The sequence below is a fragment of the Lactuca sativa genome, chromosome 5 (assembly GCF_002870075.4).
Source record: "Lactuca sativa cultivar Salinas chromosome 5, Lsat_Salinas_v11, whole genome shotgun sequence".
Taxonomy (NCBI): Eukaryota; Viridiplantae; Streptophyta; class Magnoliopsida; order Asterales; family Asteraceae; genus Lactuca; species Lactuca sativa.
The window spans coordinates 337,868,061-337,886,922 of record NC_056627.2 but is presented as its reverse complement, the minus strand read 5'-3'; the positions used below and the strand labels follow the sequence as shown (position 1 = coordinate 337,886,922).

The 18,862-nt window shown below is 39.0% G+C and overlaps 1 protein-coding gene across 1 annotated transcript; it reads left to right on the top strand.

The window, feature by feature from the left end:
* Window positions 1-6,599: 6,599 nt before the first annotated feature.
* On the top strand, window positions 6,600-11,276 carry LOC111921048 (calcium-transporting ATPase 1, endoplasmic reticulum-type). The gene is made up of 9 exons (XM_023916634.3): window positions 6,600-6,861; window positions 7,273-8,746; window positions 8,826-8,898; window positions 8,980-9,101; window positions 9,180-9,461; window positions 9,549-9,926; window positions 10,014-10,123; window positions 10,196-10,424; window positions 10,505-11,276. Exons 2-9 carry the CDS (start codon window positions 7,334-7,336, stop codon window positions 11,084-11,086), a joined length of 3,189 nt encoding a protein of 1,062 aa, XP_023772402.1. The 5' UTR covers window positions 6,600-6,861; window positions 7,273-7,333; the 3' UTR covers window positions 11,087-11,276.
* The last annotated feature ends 7,586 nt before the right edge of the window (window positions 11,277-18,862 follow it).

Here is an 18,862-nt window from a genome sequence, read left to right as displayed (position 1 = left end):
GTGATACATGGTGATAGGGCATCGCAGGGGCCGACCCTCTATTCGGCTGCGAGGGTTAGGAGGTTCCTGCAACAGGGTTGTTCAGGATTTCTGGCTTATATCTCGGATACAAGGGTAGAGACCACGAAGGATGTAGGTAGTGTGTCGATTGTTCAGGAATTTCGGGATGTTTTCCCCCGAAGAGTTACCAGGAGTGCCTCCGGAGAGGCAGGTGGAGTTTCACATTGATTTGGTGTCGGGTGCCGCTCTGATAGCAAAGGCACCACCCAAGATGCATGAGTTATCTACACAACTTCAGGAGCTGTTAGATCAAGGGTTCATTCGTCCGAGCAGTTCCCCGTGGGGAGCACCGATCTTTTTTATGAAAAAGAAGGATGGATCCCATAGGATGTGTATCGATTATAGGGAACTAAACAAGCTAACGGTGAAGAACCGTTATCCGTTGCCGAGGATCGATGATTTGTTCGATCAGCTGCAGGGTGCGTCTTGGTTTTCCAAGATTGATCTTCGGTCAGGGTATCATCATATGAGGATTAGAGACGAGTACATACCGAAGACGGCTTTCAGGACTTGGTATGGGCACTATAAGTTTGTGGTGATGTCATTTGGGCACACCAATGCCCCAACAACATTCATGGATCTCATGAACAGGGTGTGTAAACCGATGTTGGATCGGTCAGTGATCGTTTTATTGATGATATCCTGGTCTATTCTAAGACTAGGGAGCAGCACGAGCAGCACTTAAGGGAGGTGTTGGAGACCCTAAGGGCGGAGAAGTTGTATGCCAAGTTCTCCTAGTGTGATTTCTGGCTGCGATAGGTACAATTCTTGGGGAATATCATCAACCAGGAGGGTATTTCGGTTGATCCAGCCAAGGTTAAGGTTGTGATGCAGTGGGAAGTACCAAAGAATGCATCAGAGATTCGTAGCTTCTTGGGTTTAGTGGGTTATTACCGAAGATTTATCCAGGATTTTCCAAGATTGTTGTGCCATTGACCTATTTGACCAAGAAGAATGTGACGTTTCGATGGGGTATGGATCAGCAGTTGGCCTTCGAGACCTTGAGGCGGAGATTGTGTGAGGCTCCGATCCTTGTACTATCGGAGGGATTAGATGATCTGGTGGTGTATTGTGACGCATCGATTTCAGGGTTAGGTGCAGTACTAATGTAGAGAGGGCACGTGATAGCATATGCCTCGCGACGGTTGAAGCCGCATGAGGCAAATTATCCTACTCATGATCTGGAACTGGGGGCAATAGTGTTTGCCCTCAAGATTTGGAGGCATTACTTGTATGGAGTGTTGTGTACCATTTACACCGACCACAAGAGTCTGAAGTATTTAATGGACCAGCAAAACCTCAACATGCGACATAGAAGGCGGTAGGATGTGCTAAAAGACTATGATTGCGAGATTTTATACCACCCAAGGAAGGCCAACGTAGTGGTCGACGCTTTGAGCCGTAAGACGGCAGGTTCCCTGATTGGGAATGTGTGTTTGAGTATGACGGTGATCTCTCCATTGTTGGAGATAATCAAAGAGGCTCGGGTTGAGGGAGTGAAGAAAGAGAATTGGAAAGTAGAGAGGATCCGAGGACAATATCCTTTGTTTGTCAAGGATAGTTGAGGCCTCTTGACGCAGTGTGGTCGGGTGTGGGTACCGACGACTGGGGGAGTGACACAGAAGATATTGGAGGAAGCGCATAAGTCCAGGTTCTCTATACATCCAGGAGATACGAAAATGTATAGGGACTTGAGGTTGAGTTATTGGTGGTCCTGCATGAAGCGGGAAATTGCTTGGTTTGTAGAGCGGTGCTTGACTTGCAGGAAGGTCAAGGTCGAGCATCAACGGCCTTATGGTAAGGTCCAACCGCTACCCATTCCCATGTGGAAGTGGGAGGAGATCACGATGGACTTCATTATGAAATTTCCAAGGATGGAGAGCGGTGTGGATGTCATATGGGTGATTGTAGATAGACTGACGAAGAGTGCTCATTTCATTCCGATTTCTGAAAGTATATCCGCGGAGAAGTTGGCGGATAGTTATGTACGAGAGGTGGTGGCGAGACACGGGGTGCCAGTGTCGGTAGTCTCTAACAGGGATGTTCGATTCACATCTAGGTTTTGGAAGAAGTTCCACGAGGAACTGGGCATCCAGTTATATTTTAGCACGACGTATCACCCCCAGACAGATGGCCATACTGAGAGGACAATCCAGACACTGGAGGACATGCTTCGAGCATGCGTGTTAGATTTTGGAGGTATTTGGGACACGTACCTCCCACTGGCAGAGTTTTCATACAATAACAGTTACCATGCCAGTATCGACCGAGCTCCATTCGAGATGTTATATGGTCGGAGGTTTCAAACCCCAATTGGTTGGGATGAGGTTGGACACCGGGTCATGGGAAGCACTGAAGTAATGCTCAAGACTATTGGGTTGATTCTGCAGGTGTGCGACCGGTTGCGGGTCGCGCAGAGCCATCAGAAAAGCTATGTTGACCGGCGGCGATCAGATCTTGAGTTTCAGGTGAGGGATTTTGTGTTGCTGAAGGTGTCATCTGGAAAGGGATCATCATGTTTCGAAAGAGGGGCAAGTTGGGGCCTCAATATATAGGCACGTCCAGGATCACGGCCCGGGTGGGCAAGGTGGCATATCGCTTGGATCTGCTAGAGGAGCTTAGTCAGATTCACAACACATTCCATGTGTCGCAGCTTCGGAAGTTTGTCACTGACGAGGCTGCGGATGTCTTGTTGGATGACATTCAAGTGGATGAGAGTTTGAATTACATTGAGAAGCTTGTTGCGATTCTGGATAGGAAGACCAAGGTTCTTTGGAACAAGGAAGTAAGGTTGGTAAAGGTGCAATGGCAGCATCGAAGGGGTTCCGAATGGACTTGGGAGCCGGAGGAGGAGATGTGAGGGCACTATCCGGAATTGTTCGTTTCAGCAGACTTCGTGGACGAAGCCTAGTTCAAGTGGGGGAGACTTGTAACATCTATTTTGAGGATTGGTTGGAGTTTACCATTTAGGGGAAATTGTATGCATGGACTCGGCGAGTTGGGAGTCCAACTCGTCGAGTAGGGTCGTGGCATCTTTGACGCGGGTCGGAACTGACTCGGCGAGTCGGAAGGCCCGACTCGGCGAGTCAGAGATGTTTAGAGAAAACCCTAATTTCAGGGTTTCCCCTTATATAAATTTCATTATCCCCCTAGTAGCCTCCCTTAACACTATAGAAGAATGTTCATGCCGCAAACCCTCTAGTGTGTGAAGTAAGAACAATTGGGAGCTTATCTTTGAGATTTTGGGGGAGGATTCCAAGTTTGAAGAGGAAGTATCAAGGGATAAGTGTTAGATCAAGCATCTATTTCGTGTTGGGCATCCGTATGAGGTATTAATCTGCTACCTTAAGCCTTAATTTCTTTTTGGAAGTTATGGCCAACCTTGAAGAGATGGAATCAAGCTTGGATCTGGACCTATCACAAGGATATGGTTTCAGATCTAGACCTTCTTTGGTCCCAAATATCATAAAGTCACATCTTTTTATAAGCTTATCCCCTCTCCATGCATGAAAACCTTGTTTGAAGGTTAGTTTTGGTGTTTTGGCCATGTGAGGCCTTGTATGCACGTAAAGTTTGCAACTTTACGTGACATCTTCACTAGGAGATTATGGATCTGAATTTTGAGACCTTAAATCTCACTGGAAAGGACCGAATACATGAGAACTCGTCGACTTGCTTTGGTGACTCGGCGAGTCGAGAGGGTTTTCTCATTCACGACCAAGGGTTCACGGTTGAAGGTTCACGACCAAGGGTTCACGGTCAAGGGTGTTCGGTTGGAAGTTTACGGCCGTGAACATCAAGGAACTCGACGAGTCTCTCGGGTGACTCGGCGAGTCGGTGAGTGATGTAAGGAACTCGACGAATGGCAGGTTCTACTCGACGAGTTGAGGTCAACATTGACTATTGACCTTGACTTTGACTTTGTCCAGGGTTGACTCTGAGGGAATTTATGGGATGGTGTTAAGTGAATCACTTGCTGGTTATAGGTAGTTGAGAAGAGGCAGCGTGGGACATATCTGATTCAGCGTTCCAGTTCAGCATTCCAAAGGTGAGTCTTCTCACCATATCAATGGGTCTAAGGCACCAAGGTCGGGCCATTTTATGAGATGCAGTTTATTGATTGAATATGTGATATGATAGTATGTCATTTGCCTGGAAGACCACGTAGGGGATCCCGTGGCATTTGGTATAAGACCTTGGAGGGTTTCCATGGCATCCTAATATATTTGCTTGTATAGTTTGCATTATGTCTTGTTTGGTAGGAAGACCTTGTGGGGGTTCCCAAGGTAGGAAGACCATGTGGGGCTTCCCATGGCAGATAAAGACCACATAGGGGTTCCCGTGGCATTCGGTGTAAGATCCGGGAGGGTTTCCAGGGCTTCCTTATTTGCTGAATGCATGACTTATGTGACATATGTAGCTTATGGCTAATTTGATATGTGTTATGTGGTTTGTGTGTGGGATATGCTCTGAGGGACTCACTAAGCATTAGTTTACAGTTTGTGGATTTGTTTCAGGTTCATCTGAGTCCAAGGGCAAGGGCAAAGCTTGATGACGTGGCGTGCACTCTCTCTCAAGCGATTTTATGGGACACTCTGATATTTGAAAATAAAGTTGTAATGAACATGGATTTGAAAATAATTGTTTTGGAGTTTCATGATTTATGGAAATGTGTTGATTAATTAAAAATGAAAAGATTTTGTCGTTGCATGTTTTTAGTAGAGCTGGCTTTAGAGAATTTGTCAAAGATGGTAACAAGAGGGGGATGACGATGATATGTTAGAGAGGGAGAGAGAGGATGTGGGTGTGGGTGGGTGGGTGGGTGGGTGGGTGGGTGTGGGGGGGGGGGGGGGGGGGAAGGATGGTTTAATATGTAAGTTAGTATTTTTTTTAACTGTGTTTTATAATGAATTTACCTAACAAAACTCATCATGCAAGATTTTGAAACCATAAAAACCAATTGGTATTTTACAAGGTTGTGCTGTGATATATATCTTTTGGAAACTGTAAAGACTATTTGTATAATTTTGTCAAATATTAATTTAATCCAACTTGCCTATATTTAAATATTACCATGGCACATATTATTTGATTTATTTAGTTTAAAAACATTAATATATATTTTCTTCAGAAAATATATGTATTTTTAAAGTAAATAAAAGAAGCATATGCTGCGGATCCGGTTGTGTCACCATTGGTGGTTGTTATGTCATATGAAAGCGAAAGTATTGTAATTTGGGTTCCCACTTCCCACTCTTGCTTGGAAGTTTCCACCTCTTGCCTTTATGTTGCATTAAAATAACAGAAAAACTATTTTGTCTACTAAAGTTTTTTAGACTTTCATAACGACCACAATAGTCTTATCTCATACATTTCAGCCACCGAATAACTTTCGTCATGGTTTCTTCATATAAGAATTTGTAAGAGAATCATTAATTGATGCAAGATCTTATTGAAGTTATTTATTCTGCACTATATGCACATGATCTATTTTTCACGCACCAGTAAACAAATCGAATATCTTGATTCACGACCTTATATTTCCCAATTAAATACTTGTATTTTAATTTAAAGCAAGTATAAATTCAAAGATCGGTAATCGTCTTCGAAACTCGTATCATATTTTTAACAATTTAAATATATCAATATATTCTTTGATATCCAATTTTTCTGCGAGATGTTTGAGAGATGATTATTTAATGTGTATATTAATTTATTGCAGTTTTTTAAGCTAATAAGTATTTTTGAGTGTCTGTATACAATAAAACCAACTAAAAATATGTACTGAATTAATTAAATAATTTTTGATATGTTATTTTTTTTCTAATTTATTTGAAAACGTTTATTATATCTAAAAACAAAATTACTCTTTTAAACAATGTTTTAACTCTTAAAAAAGCATACATATTGCAGTCTCCTTTTTCTTGTCAAATTGGTAATTTCACACACACACACACACACATATATATATATATATATATATATATATATATATATATATATATATATATATAACATTATCTTAATATTATATTGTAATACCGAATAAACTAATTAGATTTTTATTAAACTTTATTTTGTACCGTATATTAATAAAATATTTTACATAAAAAATTACTGTTCTAAAGAAGCAATCATAAACACCTCATTTCATTGACAAAATTTCCCCTTTTTGTTATTTCCAGGTATTTCAATTTAAAGAAAATATTAAATTTAAATAAGAAAAAAGAATAATTGCCAAAACATGGAATCAGAAAACTTTTGTGTCCCAATTGAAAAAAACGAAACTTACAACGGTCTCGATTAGGTTTCCGCGAGGTGGTAATGTCAATGATTTAACCCCGCCCCTACCACGCTAAATAACTGCACCAATAATAACTTGCCACATCAGCAACACAAACCACTTTATGGGCCCACGTTTCTACGTGGGACACTGTTATTGGTGGGTCTATGCGGACCACTTCAAAAATAGGAGTCAAAAGGGGGAGCTCGCTTCCCTTAATCCCTTAATATATATAAACTAATTGATCGATTAAATTAAAACTAACGAAGCTTCAAGGAAATCAGGAACCCCTCTTACTTGTCTTTTAATCCAACTCGAATAAGTGCTTAGCGAAAAGTGCTTCTTTCTTCGTAGATCTGTTCCCTCATTCTCACTCAAAATCTTGCAAACGGAGTTCTCTTTTCTCTATAGAGAGAAATCAAACTCCAAACTTTAGAAAAGAGCATCACTTGCTCTATATATATGTTCGTTGCGTCCGAATATCGGATCATCTGCTAATTTTTTTTTATCAAGTTCAGGTAATTTTAACTTGTTTTAGTCGGTTATTGCATCGTACCTGTTTTTGTGCATAATTGCGTATGATTGCTGTGTTGAATAAGTCTTCTGGATTTTTAGGTTTTGGAAGTTGATAACTTTGTTTTGTCAGATTTTTTTTGATCGATTTTAGATTTTATTGTGAATTATCGTAGATCTTTAGATTATTGGAGGTTTTGTGAAGGTTAGGGTTAAGTTACTTGGATTTTGAAGAAGAAAATTGTAATCGACTGATTCTTATGTTTTATCGTCGAGTTTATCCTGTTTTGCATTAATATCGGTTGAATCGCACATGGAAATATAACTCTGTGCTTTTTTAGTTTTCTTTTGTGATGATCCATTGAATGCACTTATACGTATTCAGTTCTCTGATCATAGTTTATCGGTGGGTGAAGTTTTTTTGCAGACGGTTCATTCGAAGTTTTTTCTGTTATTGGAATTTAGCATATAGCATTGATGGGTAAAGGAGCCCAAAATTACGGGAGGAAAGAAAGTACAGACAAATCATCCCTGGATCGAAGTGAATATGCTGCTTGGGCAAAGGACGTTCAGGAATGTGAACAAAACTACCAGGTAGATAGCAAATATGGTCTATCTGATAGTGAAGTTGAGAAGCGTCTGCAGAAGTATGGAACAAATGAGTTGGAAAAGCATGAAGGACAATCTGTTTTCCGTTTAATTTTGGATCAATTCAATGATACTTTAGTTAGGATTCTACTTGCTGCAGCTGTGATATCCTTTGTCCTAGCCTGGTATGATGGAGAAGAAGGTGGTGAGATGGAGATCACAGCATTTGTCGAGCCTCTGGTAATCTTTCTCATACTAATCGTTAATGCAATTGTTGGTGTTTGGCAAGAAAGTAATGCTGAAAAAGCTTTAGAGGCTCTTAAAGAAATCCAATCAGAACAAGCAACCGTGATTCGTAATGGTAGAAAAATCTCAAGCCTTCCTGCAAAGGAACTTGTTCCTGGTGATATCGTGGAGCTTCGTGTAGGAGATAAAATCCCTGCTGATATGAGGGTCATAAATCTAGTCAGTTCAACCCTCAGAGTTGAACAAGGCTCTTTAACTGGAGAGAGTGAAGCTGTAAGTAAAACCACAAAACCTGTCCCTGAAGAAACCGATATCCAAGGGAAGAAATGCATGGTGTTTGCTGGAACAACAGTTGTAAATGGAAACTGTTTCTGTATGGTTACAGACACAGGGATGAACACCGAGATAGGAAAAGTCCATTTTCAGATCCATGAAGCTGCACAAAACGAAGAAGACACACCATTAAAGAAGAAACTAAACGAATTTGGAGAAGTTTTGACAATGCTAATCGGTTTAATTTGTCTTCTAGTGTGGCTCATTAACGTGAAGTACTTCCTCTCATGGGAATATGTCAATGGCTGGCCAACAAACTTCAAATTCTCATTCGAGAAGTGCACTTACTACTTTGAAATTGCAGTAGCTTTAGCAGTTGCTGCAATCCCAGAAGGTTTGCCAGCTGTCATCACTACCTGTTTAGCTCTGGGCACACGTAAAATGGCTCAAAAGAATGCCCTTGTTAGGAAATTACCTAGTGTTGAGACTCTCGGGTGTACAACAGTGATTTGTTCAGACAAAACTGGCACTCTAACCACTAACCAAATGGCTGTAGCCAAACTTGTTGCTATGGGTAATGCACCAAATAGTGTCCGATCATTCAAGGTTGAAGGCACCACTTACAATCCATTAGATGGGAAAATTCAAGACTGGCCAGCTGGCAGAATGGATGCTAATCTTCATACAATTGCAAAGATTGCTGCTTTGGCTAATGATGCAGGCATTGAAAAATCTGAGAAAGGTTACGTTGCTACTGGAATGCCAACTGAAGCAGCACTAAAGGTATAGTATAACTCAAACAAATCTTTTTTCTTTTCTTTTTTTAAATCTTGACACATAGATGTCAATCTTCTGTTTATAGGTTCTTGTTGAGAAAATGGGTCCTCCTTCTGGATTGAGTTCTGATTCATCTACAGATCACGATGACCTTATGGGTAAGAGATTATTACTTGTTTCTTTCATCTTTGTTTATGAACATGTGCTAAAATCTTCCTCTGTAATCCTGTGATTTGCAGTTTGTTCTCAGGAATGGCGTAAAGTTGAACACAGAATTGCCACTCTTGAGTTTGATCGTGATAGGAAATCTATGGGGGTTATTGTGACTTCAAAGTCTGGAAAAAACACACTTCTTGTAAAGGTAATAATGCATTACCTCCTCTTCTCTTCCATTTCTAGTTAAATCTTTTGCTTATTTTTTTTTATTAAATTTTTACAGGGTGCAGTTGAAAACTTGTTGGAAAGGAGTTCCTACATCCAATTACTAGATGGTTCTGTTGTGGAACTTGACAACAAGGCAAAAAAAGCTATCTTAGATAGCCTTAATGAGCTTTCCTCTTCTGCTTTACGTGTTTTGGGTTTTGCATACAAAGAAGATCCTCCAGAGTTCACTACATATAATGGTGATGAAGATCATCCTGCTCATAACCTTTTACTTGATCCAGCAAATTACTCTTCAATCGAAAGCAACTTGATCTTTGTTGGCTTAGCTGGACTCAGGGTAAGCTAGCTATATATTATGTGTTTATAGGCCTTAAATCTATGAAGAACAATTGAAATAATTTTTTATGTTAATTTATTTGTTAAGGATCCTCCACGTAAGGAAGTTAAACAAGCCATTGAAGACTGCAGAGCAGCTGGGATTCAAGTGATTGTGATAACAGGAGACAACAAGAACACAGCTGAAGCAATATGTCGTGAGATTGGCGTATTTGGTCAACACGAAGACATCAGTTCAAAAAGCTTAACAGGAAGAGAATTCATGGATCACAAGGATCAAAAAGGACACCTGTCATACAAAGGAGGACTTTTGTTTTCTAGAGCTGAACCACGACACAAGCAGGAGATAGTCAGGCTGCTCAAAGATGCTGGTGAAGTTGTTGCCATGACTGGTGATGGAGTCAATGATGCTCCTGCTTTAAAATTAGCTGATATCGGAATCGCTATGGGCATTTCTGGCACTGAGGTAATATATTAATTATTTATCATATAAATATAAATATTATATTTATTAAAAAAAACTATAATCTTTACTTTCAACTTGTTTGTCCAGGTTGCAAAGGAAGCTTCCGACATGGTTTTAGCAGATGATAATTTTAGCACAATCGTGGCTGCTGTTGGAGAAGGCAGGTCTATTTACAACAATATGAAGGCGTTTATCCGGTATGTTTACACATTACTTATAAAATATATTTAAACCCGTAAAAATTAATAATTAATAATATTTGTTAACAGCTATATGATCTCCTCAAACATTGGAGAAGTTGCCTCAATATTCCTAACAGCCGCCATCGGCATTCCGGAAGGTCTGATTCCTGTTCAACTTCTATGGGTCAACCTAGTAACAGACGGGCCCCCCGCAACCGCTTTAGGTTTTAATCCACCCGATAAATACATCATGAAAAAACCCCCTCGCAGGAGTGACGATTCATTAATCAACACCTGGATTTTATTTCGCTATCTGGTACTTATTATTTATTTATTTATTATTTTAATCCAAAAATCCAACGTTCTCATAGTCTTTAATTAAAAAAAAAATTGTAGGTTATTGGACTTTACGTGGGAGTAGCGACGGTGGGCGTTTTCGTAATTTGGTTCACCCACGACTCATTTCTCGGGATTGACCTAAGTCAAGATGGACACACCCTAGTGACATACTCCCAGCTCACACACTGGGACCAATGCAAAACATGGCAAAATTTCACAGTCGCCCCTTTCAAAGCGGGTGACCGAATCTTCAATTTCGATTCCAACCCTTGCGACTACTTCCAAGGAGGAAAAGTCAAAGCCATGACGCTTTCCTTATCCGTATTGGTGGCTATCGAAATGTTTAATTCCCTAAACGCCCTTTCGGAAGACGAAAGCCTGTTGACCATGCCACCATGGGTCAACCCGTGGTTGCTGTTAGCAATGTCGGTGTCCTTTGGGCTTCATTTCTTGATTCTATACGTTCCTTTTCTCGCACAAGTGTTTGGGATTGTGCCTTTGAGCTTGAACGAGTGGATGTTGGTTTTGGCTGTTGCTTTGCCTGTGATATTGATTGATGAGGTTCTTAAGTTTGTGGGTAGGTTGACACATGGGACGGAAGCTACTACACCAAGGCGTTTGAAGCGGAAAACAGAGTAATAAGTTTGTGTGTGTTTTTCCGAAAATACCCTTCAATTTGTTGACTGATATTATATGACTTGGACCATGGAGAAATTTCTAGCGATAGTTTTGGTAGGGAGTTAGTACGATATTTTTCTTCTTTGGTTTTATTATGTTTCCGGACATTTGGCAAATCTAATATTCGTTGGTGTCTTTTCTTCTTTGGTCATTAACATGAGTTGTTTAAACGTGTATACATTACTAATATGAAGTAAAAAAAAATGTGGAATGAGTGATGGATAATAACAGGTGAGGAGAGTTTGAATATGTATTTTCAGAATTAAGAAATGATATACGAAATCTTAGGTTAGGAAGATTGCGATTTACCTTGTTAAAAACTAGAAAATGTATTAATGTGGCATATATTTACCTTTCAAACTGTATTTAAGTTTAAATAAAATGCCGTATTTCCCATGTTATTATATAAAGATCATCCCTAGTACTATGAACACTACCCAACTGGTACTTGGTTGACCAAGTTGACCAAAGGACACCAGTAGATACCTCTTAACTGGTACTTGGTAGACCAGATTGTCCCATGGACTTTGGATTCGTCATATTCGATGCTTGACTAACCAAATTGTCCCACATACAATGAAGAATAGTGCAAGATTTAAGAATGATTTTCATTGTCCGAATAAGAGATTGGATCAGGTTGCATTATCCGAATAACATGCTACTCTTGGTGGTCTATGTTAATAACAGGTTTTTGTAATGTTTTTCTTATTTTGACACATCATATTTTAAAATGTCTTCTTTTAAAATCAACTAATGTATGTGAAATGTCTCATGTTTGTTTTATTTAACACTAAAGGCTATGTTTTGCGTACTAGCTGAAAAGCTAGTTGTTAAATAAAAAGCTAGCTGATAACTGAAAAGCTAGCTAATAAAAAATAACGTTTGGTAAAACTAGCTGAAATATATAAAATTACATAAAATGGCATGTAAGAATATATGTTTTTATAATTAATTAAGGGGTGTATTTGGAAAATTTTAAAAAAACTCCTAAAAAGCTAGTGTAAATAGCTTTTCAAAAAGCTAGCTTATAAGCTACTTTTTGGTTTACCAAACACGACAACATAAAAAAGCTCAAAAAATAAGCTAGCTGTGGCGCGCCAAACATGACCTAACTCACAAATCCCTTATCTACTCATAAACGACACATTTGTTTCTATCAAGATTTGAATATTCAACCTATTGGCTAGAGACACATTGAATCTTTAAGTATATTTAAATTGAAGAAAATGTTGGGTTGGTATTCTTGTCAACCATAATCAATGGTTTTTAAGTTTTAATCTCGTATCTCTAGTAATTTAAAAAAAACATGTCTCTTGAAAGTTTTATAGTAAGAGGATCTATTATATTCCGATAAGAACGCATGTATACAATAGTTATATTTTCTTCTAATAATAATTGTATTACGTAATTATCTCTAAGACTAATTTGTCATGATTTTCCATTATAAATCTAGTCATGCTCAACCAAAGCCCCCCTACTATCACTGATAAAGTCGAATGCAAAAGATGTGACATCCTCTGATTTTTAGAACTAATTAAAACTTTTTCTTTACATTTTTAAAATTGTTGCGAAGATCCCATAATATTTAAACATTTTGAGTACAAGTGATTGCCTCGATTTATTAAAACTTTAAGGATGTCATAATCAATACAAATACATAAGTTACAACGTAAAGATCTAATGATCCTGATCATCATGACAAACTTTCCCTTAATCACTCATCATCCTAATCAAGTTCAAGTGGCTTAAGTATTGATATGTGTGATGCATATAAACTAAGTGGATCAGGTTGGAAAACTTAGTGAGATACATAGAGATTTCAATCTCATAATAATGTTATGATAATATTCCCTAATTAATTATCAACCCTGCAAAATCAATTGTTACCAAACAATATATATATATATATATATATATATATATATATATATATATATATATATATATATATATATATATATATATATATAAGCTTAAGCCCAATTATATATAAAACCCTTTATCCCAAACGTACCCCGAAATGATCCTCACAAATCCTAGTCCACGGTTATCAGGAAGATAAATCGTTTAACAGAGAGGACTTGACTACACTGCTAGGGGTTTCCATGGTTGGTGAAAGTCATAAAGGCACCCGAGCCATCAAAGTATTTAATGAATTTACTCTTCATCTACATCTATAAGTTATGAGCCTATACTAGCAACGTAATTCACAAGACCGCCTAGAATGGTCGAGTGTTGTCACCTACCATGGGAGATGACCATACATACCGTCACAGTTGCCTGATTTGGACCCATAATTTATGGTCATCCAATAGAAATACTAAGATGTACTCTCGTACGGAGCTACCATACATCGACACCTGATAGTGTCATAGGACATAGTTCTACTCTCTATTCCTAACACATATACCCTTCACATGATGCTACCCACTATTCAAACTTAATTAAACTAAGCATCCTTTATAAGTTTTATTCCTATAATAGGTAAGACTACCCAACTTATGAACGTTTCTTGAAATACTAATTCTATTTTAAGGTCCCTGTGTATTTTATGGTGAACCGTTTGTTAAGGTTATCCTTCATAGACTCGATTTTGTCTTTGTCATTTTCAATCATGATGATGTCGTCCACATATTAAAGCCGCCACAAAGCTACTATATAGTTTTAGATGAAAAGGGAGTAACCTTGCATTGTTTGAACTCGAGGTCAAAGAGAGACGTTGTAAACTTTTGATACTAGTTGTGCGAAACCTGTTTAAGCCCGTAAAGAGATCTCTTTTGTTGGATCAGGTGTCTAAGCCCATAACTATAATTGGTATGTACTTGACCCGAGAGTAGCATGGTCCATTCGGGTTGCATATCACCATGACAGTTTGATAGGATGGATACTTGAGTAAGAGGTTACTTATGATTTATTAAGATATTATAAGTTCTAATATATTAATATGAAATCATATTATTTAATTAGTATTGATCAATAATTAATTTGGAATTAATTATGTGATCAAAAGAGACTAATTAAATATATGGGGATTGATTTGGTAAATCAATGATTCTTATAGTGTGGGCCAATTGTTATTTAGGATGGGCTATACCAATATGGTATTCCATGGATAGTGTATAGAGGTTTAACCCATGAAGCCTAAGTAATATGAAAGGTCATGGGCATAAGGGTTTTCACGGGTGTAACCCCAAACTTTGCCACGCTATAAAAGGACTCCCTTAGCACCCAAAATCGACGACTAGAGTTCTTGAAGTTCATTAGAGCCGATTTTGGAGCTAGCAACATATCTCTCAAGCTCTCCTTTGTCCTAATTGTGCTGTGAACCGTTCGAGGCATCACACTTGGGGTGCTAAGTTCTTAAAGGCCAAATACAACAAGTTCTATAAGCTAAATAAAGAGGTAAACTCATAACTAGTATTTTATGTTGTTTATGTCAATTGTATGCTAGTTGTAGGCTTAATGCTTTGGAAACAATATTGCATGTATAATTAGAGAAAACATAGATTCAAAGCATTTAGGGTTGTATGTACACCATAAGATGTTGTAGTATACTAAAACCCAATATCTTTAACCTGCGAACTCTTTTTTTACCTTCTTTAAATAAGCCTTGTGTAATCTTCATGTAGACTTCTTTATCAAGATCCTCATGAAGGACGACATTGTTCACGTCAAGTTGGTCAACAATCCAATTTTATTGTTTGTTATGACTATAAGAGTTCTAATTGTAACGAATTTAGCTATTGTAGAAAATGTGTCATGGTAATCAACCCCTCCATGTTGTGTGAAACCCTTCACTAATAAGCGAGCAATGTACCGTTTAACTTTACATTTGGTTTGTATTTCACTTTATACACCCGTTTCGAGTCTATAGCGTGTTTTCCTTCCGGTAAACCCTCGAGAGTGATGGGTTTTATGCATAAGAAACATTCCTATGTGCTCATACAAACCCTAATGCTTGGATCTAGGTTTCACTATTGAACATGCTTTGATTCCAAGACTTACAAACCCTAATCTAGCATATAAACAACTGAAATAACATATAGAATCAGATCTAGATGTTTACCTCTTCAATGATTGACTTAGATCTTGTATATCTTCTTCTTTTGAGCCTAGAGTCACAAATGCAACTCCTCTAATGTTTCACAAACCCCACAAGCAAGAAGGCAATATGAGAGAGGGAGAGGGAGGCTAGAATTCGGCCTAGGGTACTCTTAAAATCAAGTGATAGCCGAATTCATGCCCTAAGGGTCATATTTATAGTTGCAGATTACTAGGGTTTCACTCTAAACCCTAATGGACAGCTTAACCACAAAGCAGCCCATGGAACCTTCTGGAATAAGGCCCTTGGACGAAAATATGATGGTTACCCATCATAATTTCGTTCCCCCTTAAGCCCATTAGGTTTCCTTAACCTAAAACTCAACTATCACACATTTGACAATTTATACCCCTTTATTCAATTAATCTCTTTTGACCACTAAATTAATTCTTAATTAATTTATGACCAATACTAATTAAATAAATATGATTTCTCCTTTAATATATTATTCTTATAATATATTAATAAATCATAATACTCTCTCTTTCTCCTTAAATTACCTTGTCAAGTTGCTCTGGAGAAGGCAACCCAAAAGGACCATGCACAACCGGGTCAAGTACATACCAAATATAGTTACGGGCTTAGACACTATTCCAACAGTCTCCCACTTGGATAAGTCTAGTAACTATATCTCACATATGACTTCAGAATCCTATTAGCAATCGTAGCTCTTATACTTCGCTGTCAACTCTGATCAACTTGTCCTTTAGATAAGGGATCGTATAATCCTCTGTTTTGGATATTATGCTAACAATGCTTATTGTCCAGCAGTAGTTCCTTGATTTCCGATTTGTTTGACATAGAATTTAGTTGAACGCATCAACTTCATTCTGACCGGGACCGGCACATAAGTCAAAACAAATCATCAAGTGGCCAATATATCACTTTTATCCTCATAGAATAAAAGGAACAGATCAACTTCGACTCATATGCATCTATCATTTGCTAATGGATCACACACAATAATGTGTTTTATAACATCAAGTTACTGATGCGTTTACACATTATCAATGTATAACCAACCAGCAAACAACAACCATATCTCTAAGTTTTAAGACTATATGATGTTATCACTTTGCGATCACTTAAGATAAGAGACCACTAAGTGATACAACAAACTCGGGTTTAATCCAATGCTCAACTCATATTCACAAGCACTCATGAACTTTGCAGCAAGCCTTTGCTATGTCCAAAACCTTTCAGACAATCTACAAACAATTCATGACAGTCTTAATTCATATCTACTTCCAAAATATGAACGACTGTGGACCTTTTGAACAATCATATCATTCAGGAAGTCAAAACATGCAAAATTGGAAACAATAGATAAATAACCAACATGAGATAGTAACTTTACTCATAAATAATACAATTTCATTTATTCATCAAATGTCAAGTACAAACTATCTATTACACATTTCCTATCTAATCCAAACTTATATCATCCTTCAGCCCAATGCTCTTAGCGTGCTGCAAGTGTTTGACCCTACTCAGTCCCTTCGTAAGGGGATCTGCTGGGTTCTCTTCTGATGATACCCTCTTCACAACGAGGAGTCCCTCTTCTACCCGATGTCTAATAAAATGGTATTTTCTGTCAATATGTCGAGATCTGCCATGATCTCTCGGTTCCTTGGTCAAAGCAACCGCACCTTCATTATCACAGAAAATTTCCATCGGCTCTTTTATGGATGGCACAACTCCAAGGTCTCCAATGAAGTTCTTCAACCATATAGCCTCCTTTGACGCTTCGCTCGCCGCAATATACTCTGATTCGCACGTTGAATCAGCTACGGTCTCTTGCTTGGAACTTTTCCAAGTCACTGCTCCTCTATTTAGGGTAAAGACCCAGCCCGACTGCGATCGGAAGTTATCCCGATCCGTCTGAAAACTGGCGTCACTGTACCCTCGTACCCTTAAGTCATCACTCCCACCGAGGACTAGAAACCATTCCTTGGTCCTCCGAAGGTACTTAAGAATATTCTTAACTGCAATCCAATGAGCTCTACCAGGGTTCCCTTGATATCTGCTGACCATGCTCAAGGCGAAGGCCACATCAGGGCGAGTGCAAGTCATAGCGTACATGATAGAGCCTACTGCGGAAGCGTAAGGTACTTGACTCATATCAGCTATCTCTGTCTCTGTACTCGGGCTCTGAGTCTTACTCAACTTGGTATTGCTTTGGATTGGCAACTCCCCTTTCTTGGAATTTTCCATACTAAAACGCTTTAGTACCTTTTCCAAGTATGTATCTTGACTGAGTCCTATCAGTCTCTTTTCCCTGTTTCTAACTATTCTTATTCCCAGAATATAAGCAGCCTCTCCGAGGTCCTTCATAGCGAAACATTTCCCAAGCCAGGACTTGACCTCCTGCAAGGTTGGGATATCGTTTCCTATGAGTAGTATGTCGTCGACATACAATACGAGGAAGCTTACTATACTCCCACTGGCTTTGACATACACACAAGATTCATCTTCGCTTCGCAGAAAGCCAAACTCTTTGACCTTCTCATCAAAACAAAGATTCCACCTGCGAGATGCTTGTTTCAATCCATAAATGGATTTCTCAAGCTTGCATACTCTATTTGGATGCTTCGCATCGACAAAACCCTCTGGCTGATTCATGTAGAGATCCTCAGCCAACTTTCCATTAAGGAAAGCGGTTTTCACGTCCATCTGCCATATTTCATAATCATGAAACGCAACTATGGCAAGCATCACCCTAATAGACTTTATCTTCGCAACTGGCGAGAAGGTCTCATCATAGTCAACTCCGGGAGTTTGAGTAAAGCCCTTCGCAACCAATCGCGCTTTATAAGTATGCACTTTCCCATCCATGTCCGTCTTCTTCTTGAAGATCCACTTGCACCCGACTGTCTTACGACCCGGTACATTATCAACCAAATTCCAAACTTGGTTGTCGTACATGGACTGAATCTCGCTGTCCATAGCCTCTTTCCATTTTGCAGACTCTGGGCCTGCCATGGCTTCCTTATAGCTGCTAGGTTCATCCAAATTTACTAGTGTACTATCACTAATAAATGTATCCCCTTCAGTAGTGATATAAAAATCATAAAACTGGGGTGGAAAACTAGCCCTAGTGGAACGTCAAAGAGGTAGGGACTCGTCAATAGGTTCAACAGGAGTTTCCTCCTCAAGTTGAGTGCCAGTGTCTGAGGTTCCTTCGTTGCTTTGATCTTGAATCTCTTCAAGTTCAATTTTCCTCCCACTGTCTTCTTGGCTTATTAATTCCCTTTCTCGGAAAACCCCTCTTCTAGCAACGAAGACAACATTGTCACTCGGTCTATAGAAAAGGTAGCCAAAAGACTTCGGCGGATAGCCAATGAAATAACACTTCTCACTACGAGGTTCTAGTTTTTCGTGAGTCTCTCGTCTTACGAAAGCCTCGCAACCCCAAACCTTGATATGTGCCAACGAGGGAGCCTTCCCTGTCCACATCTCGTGAGGAGTCTTGGAAACCTTCTTAGTGGGAACTAAGTTAAGTATGTGGGCGGCAGTCTCTAAGGCATACCCCCAGAAAGCTATTGGTAACGAAGTCCGACTCATCATAGAACGAACCATGTCCAACAAGGTCCGATTACGTCTCTCAGCCACACCATTCAATTGTGGCGTTCTCG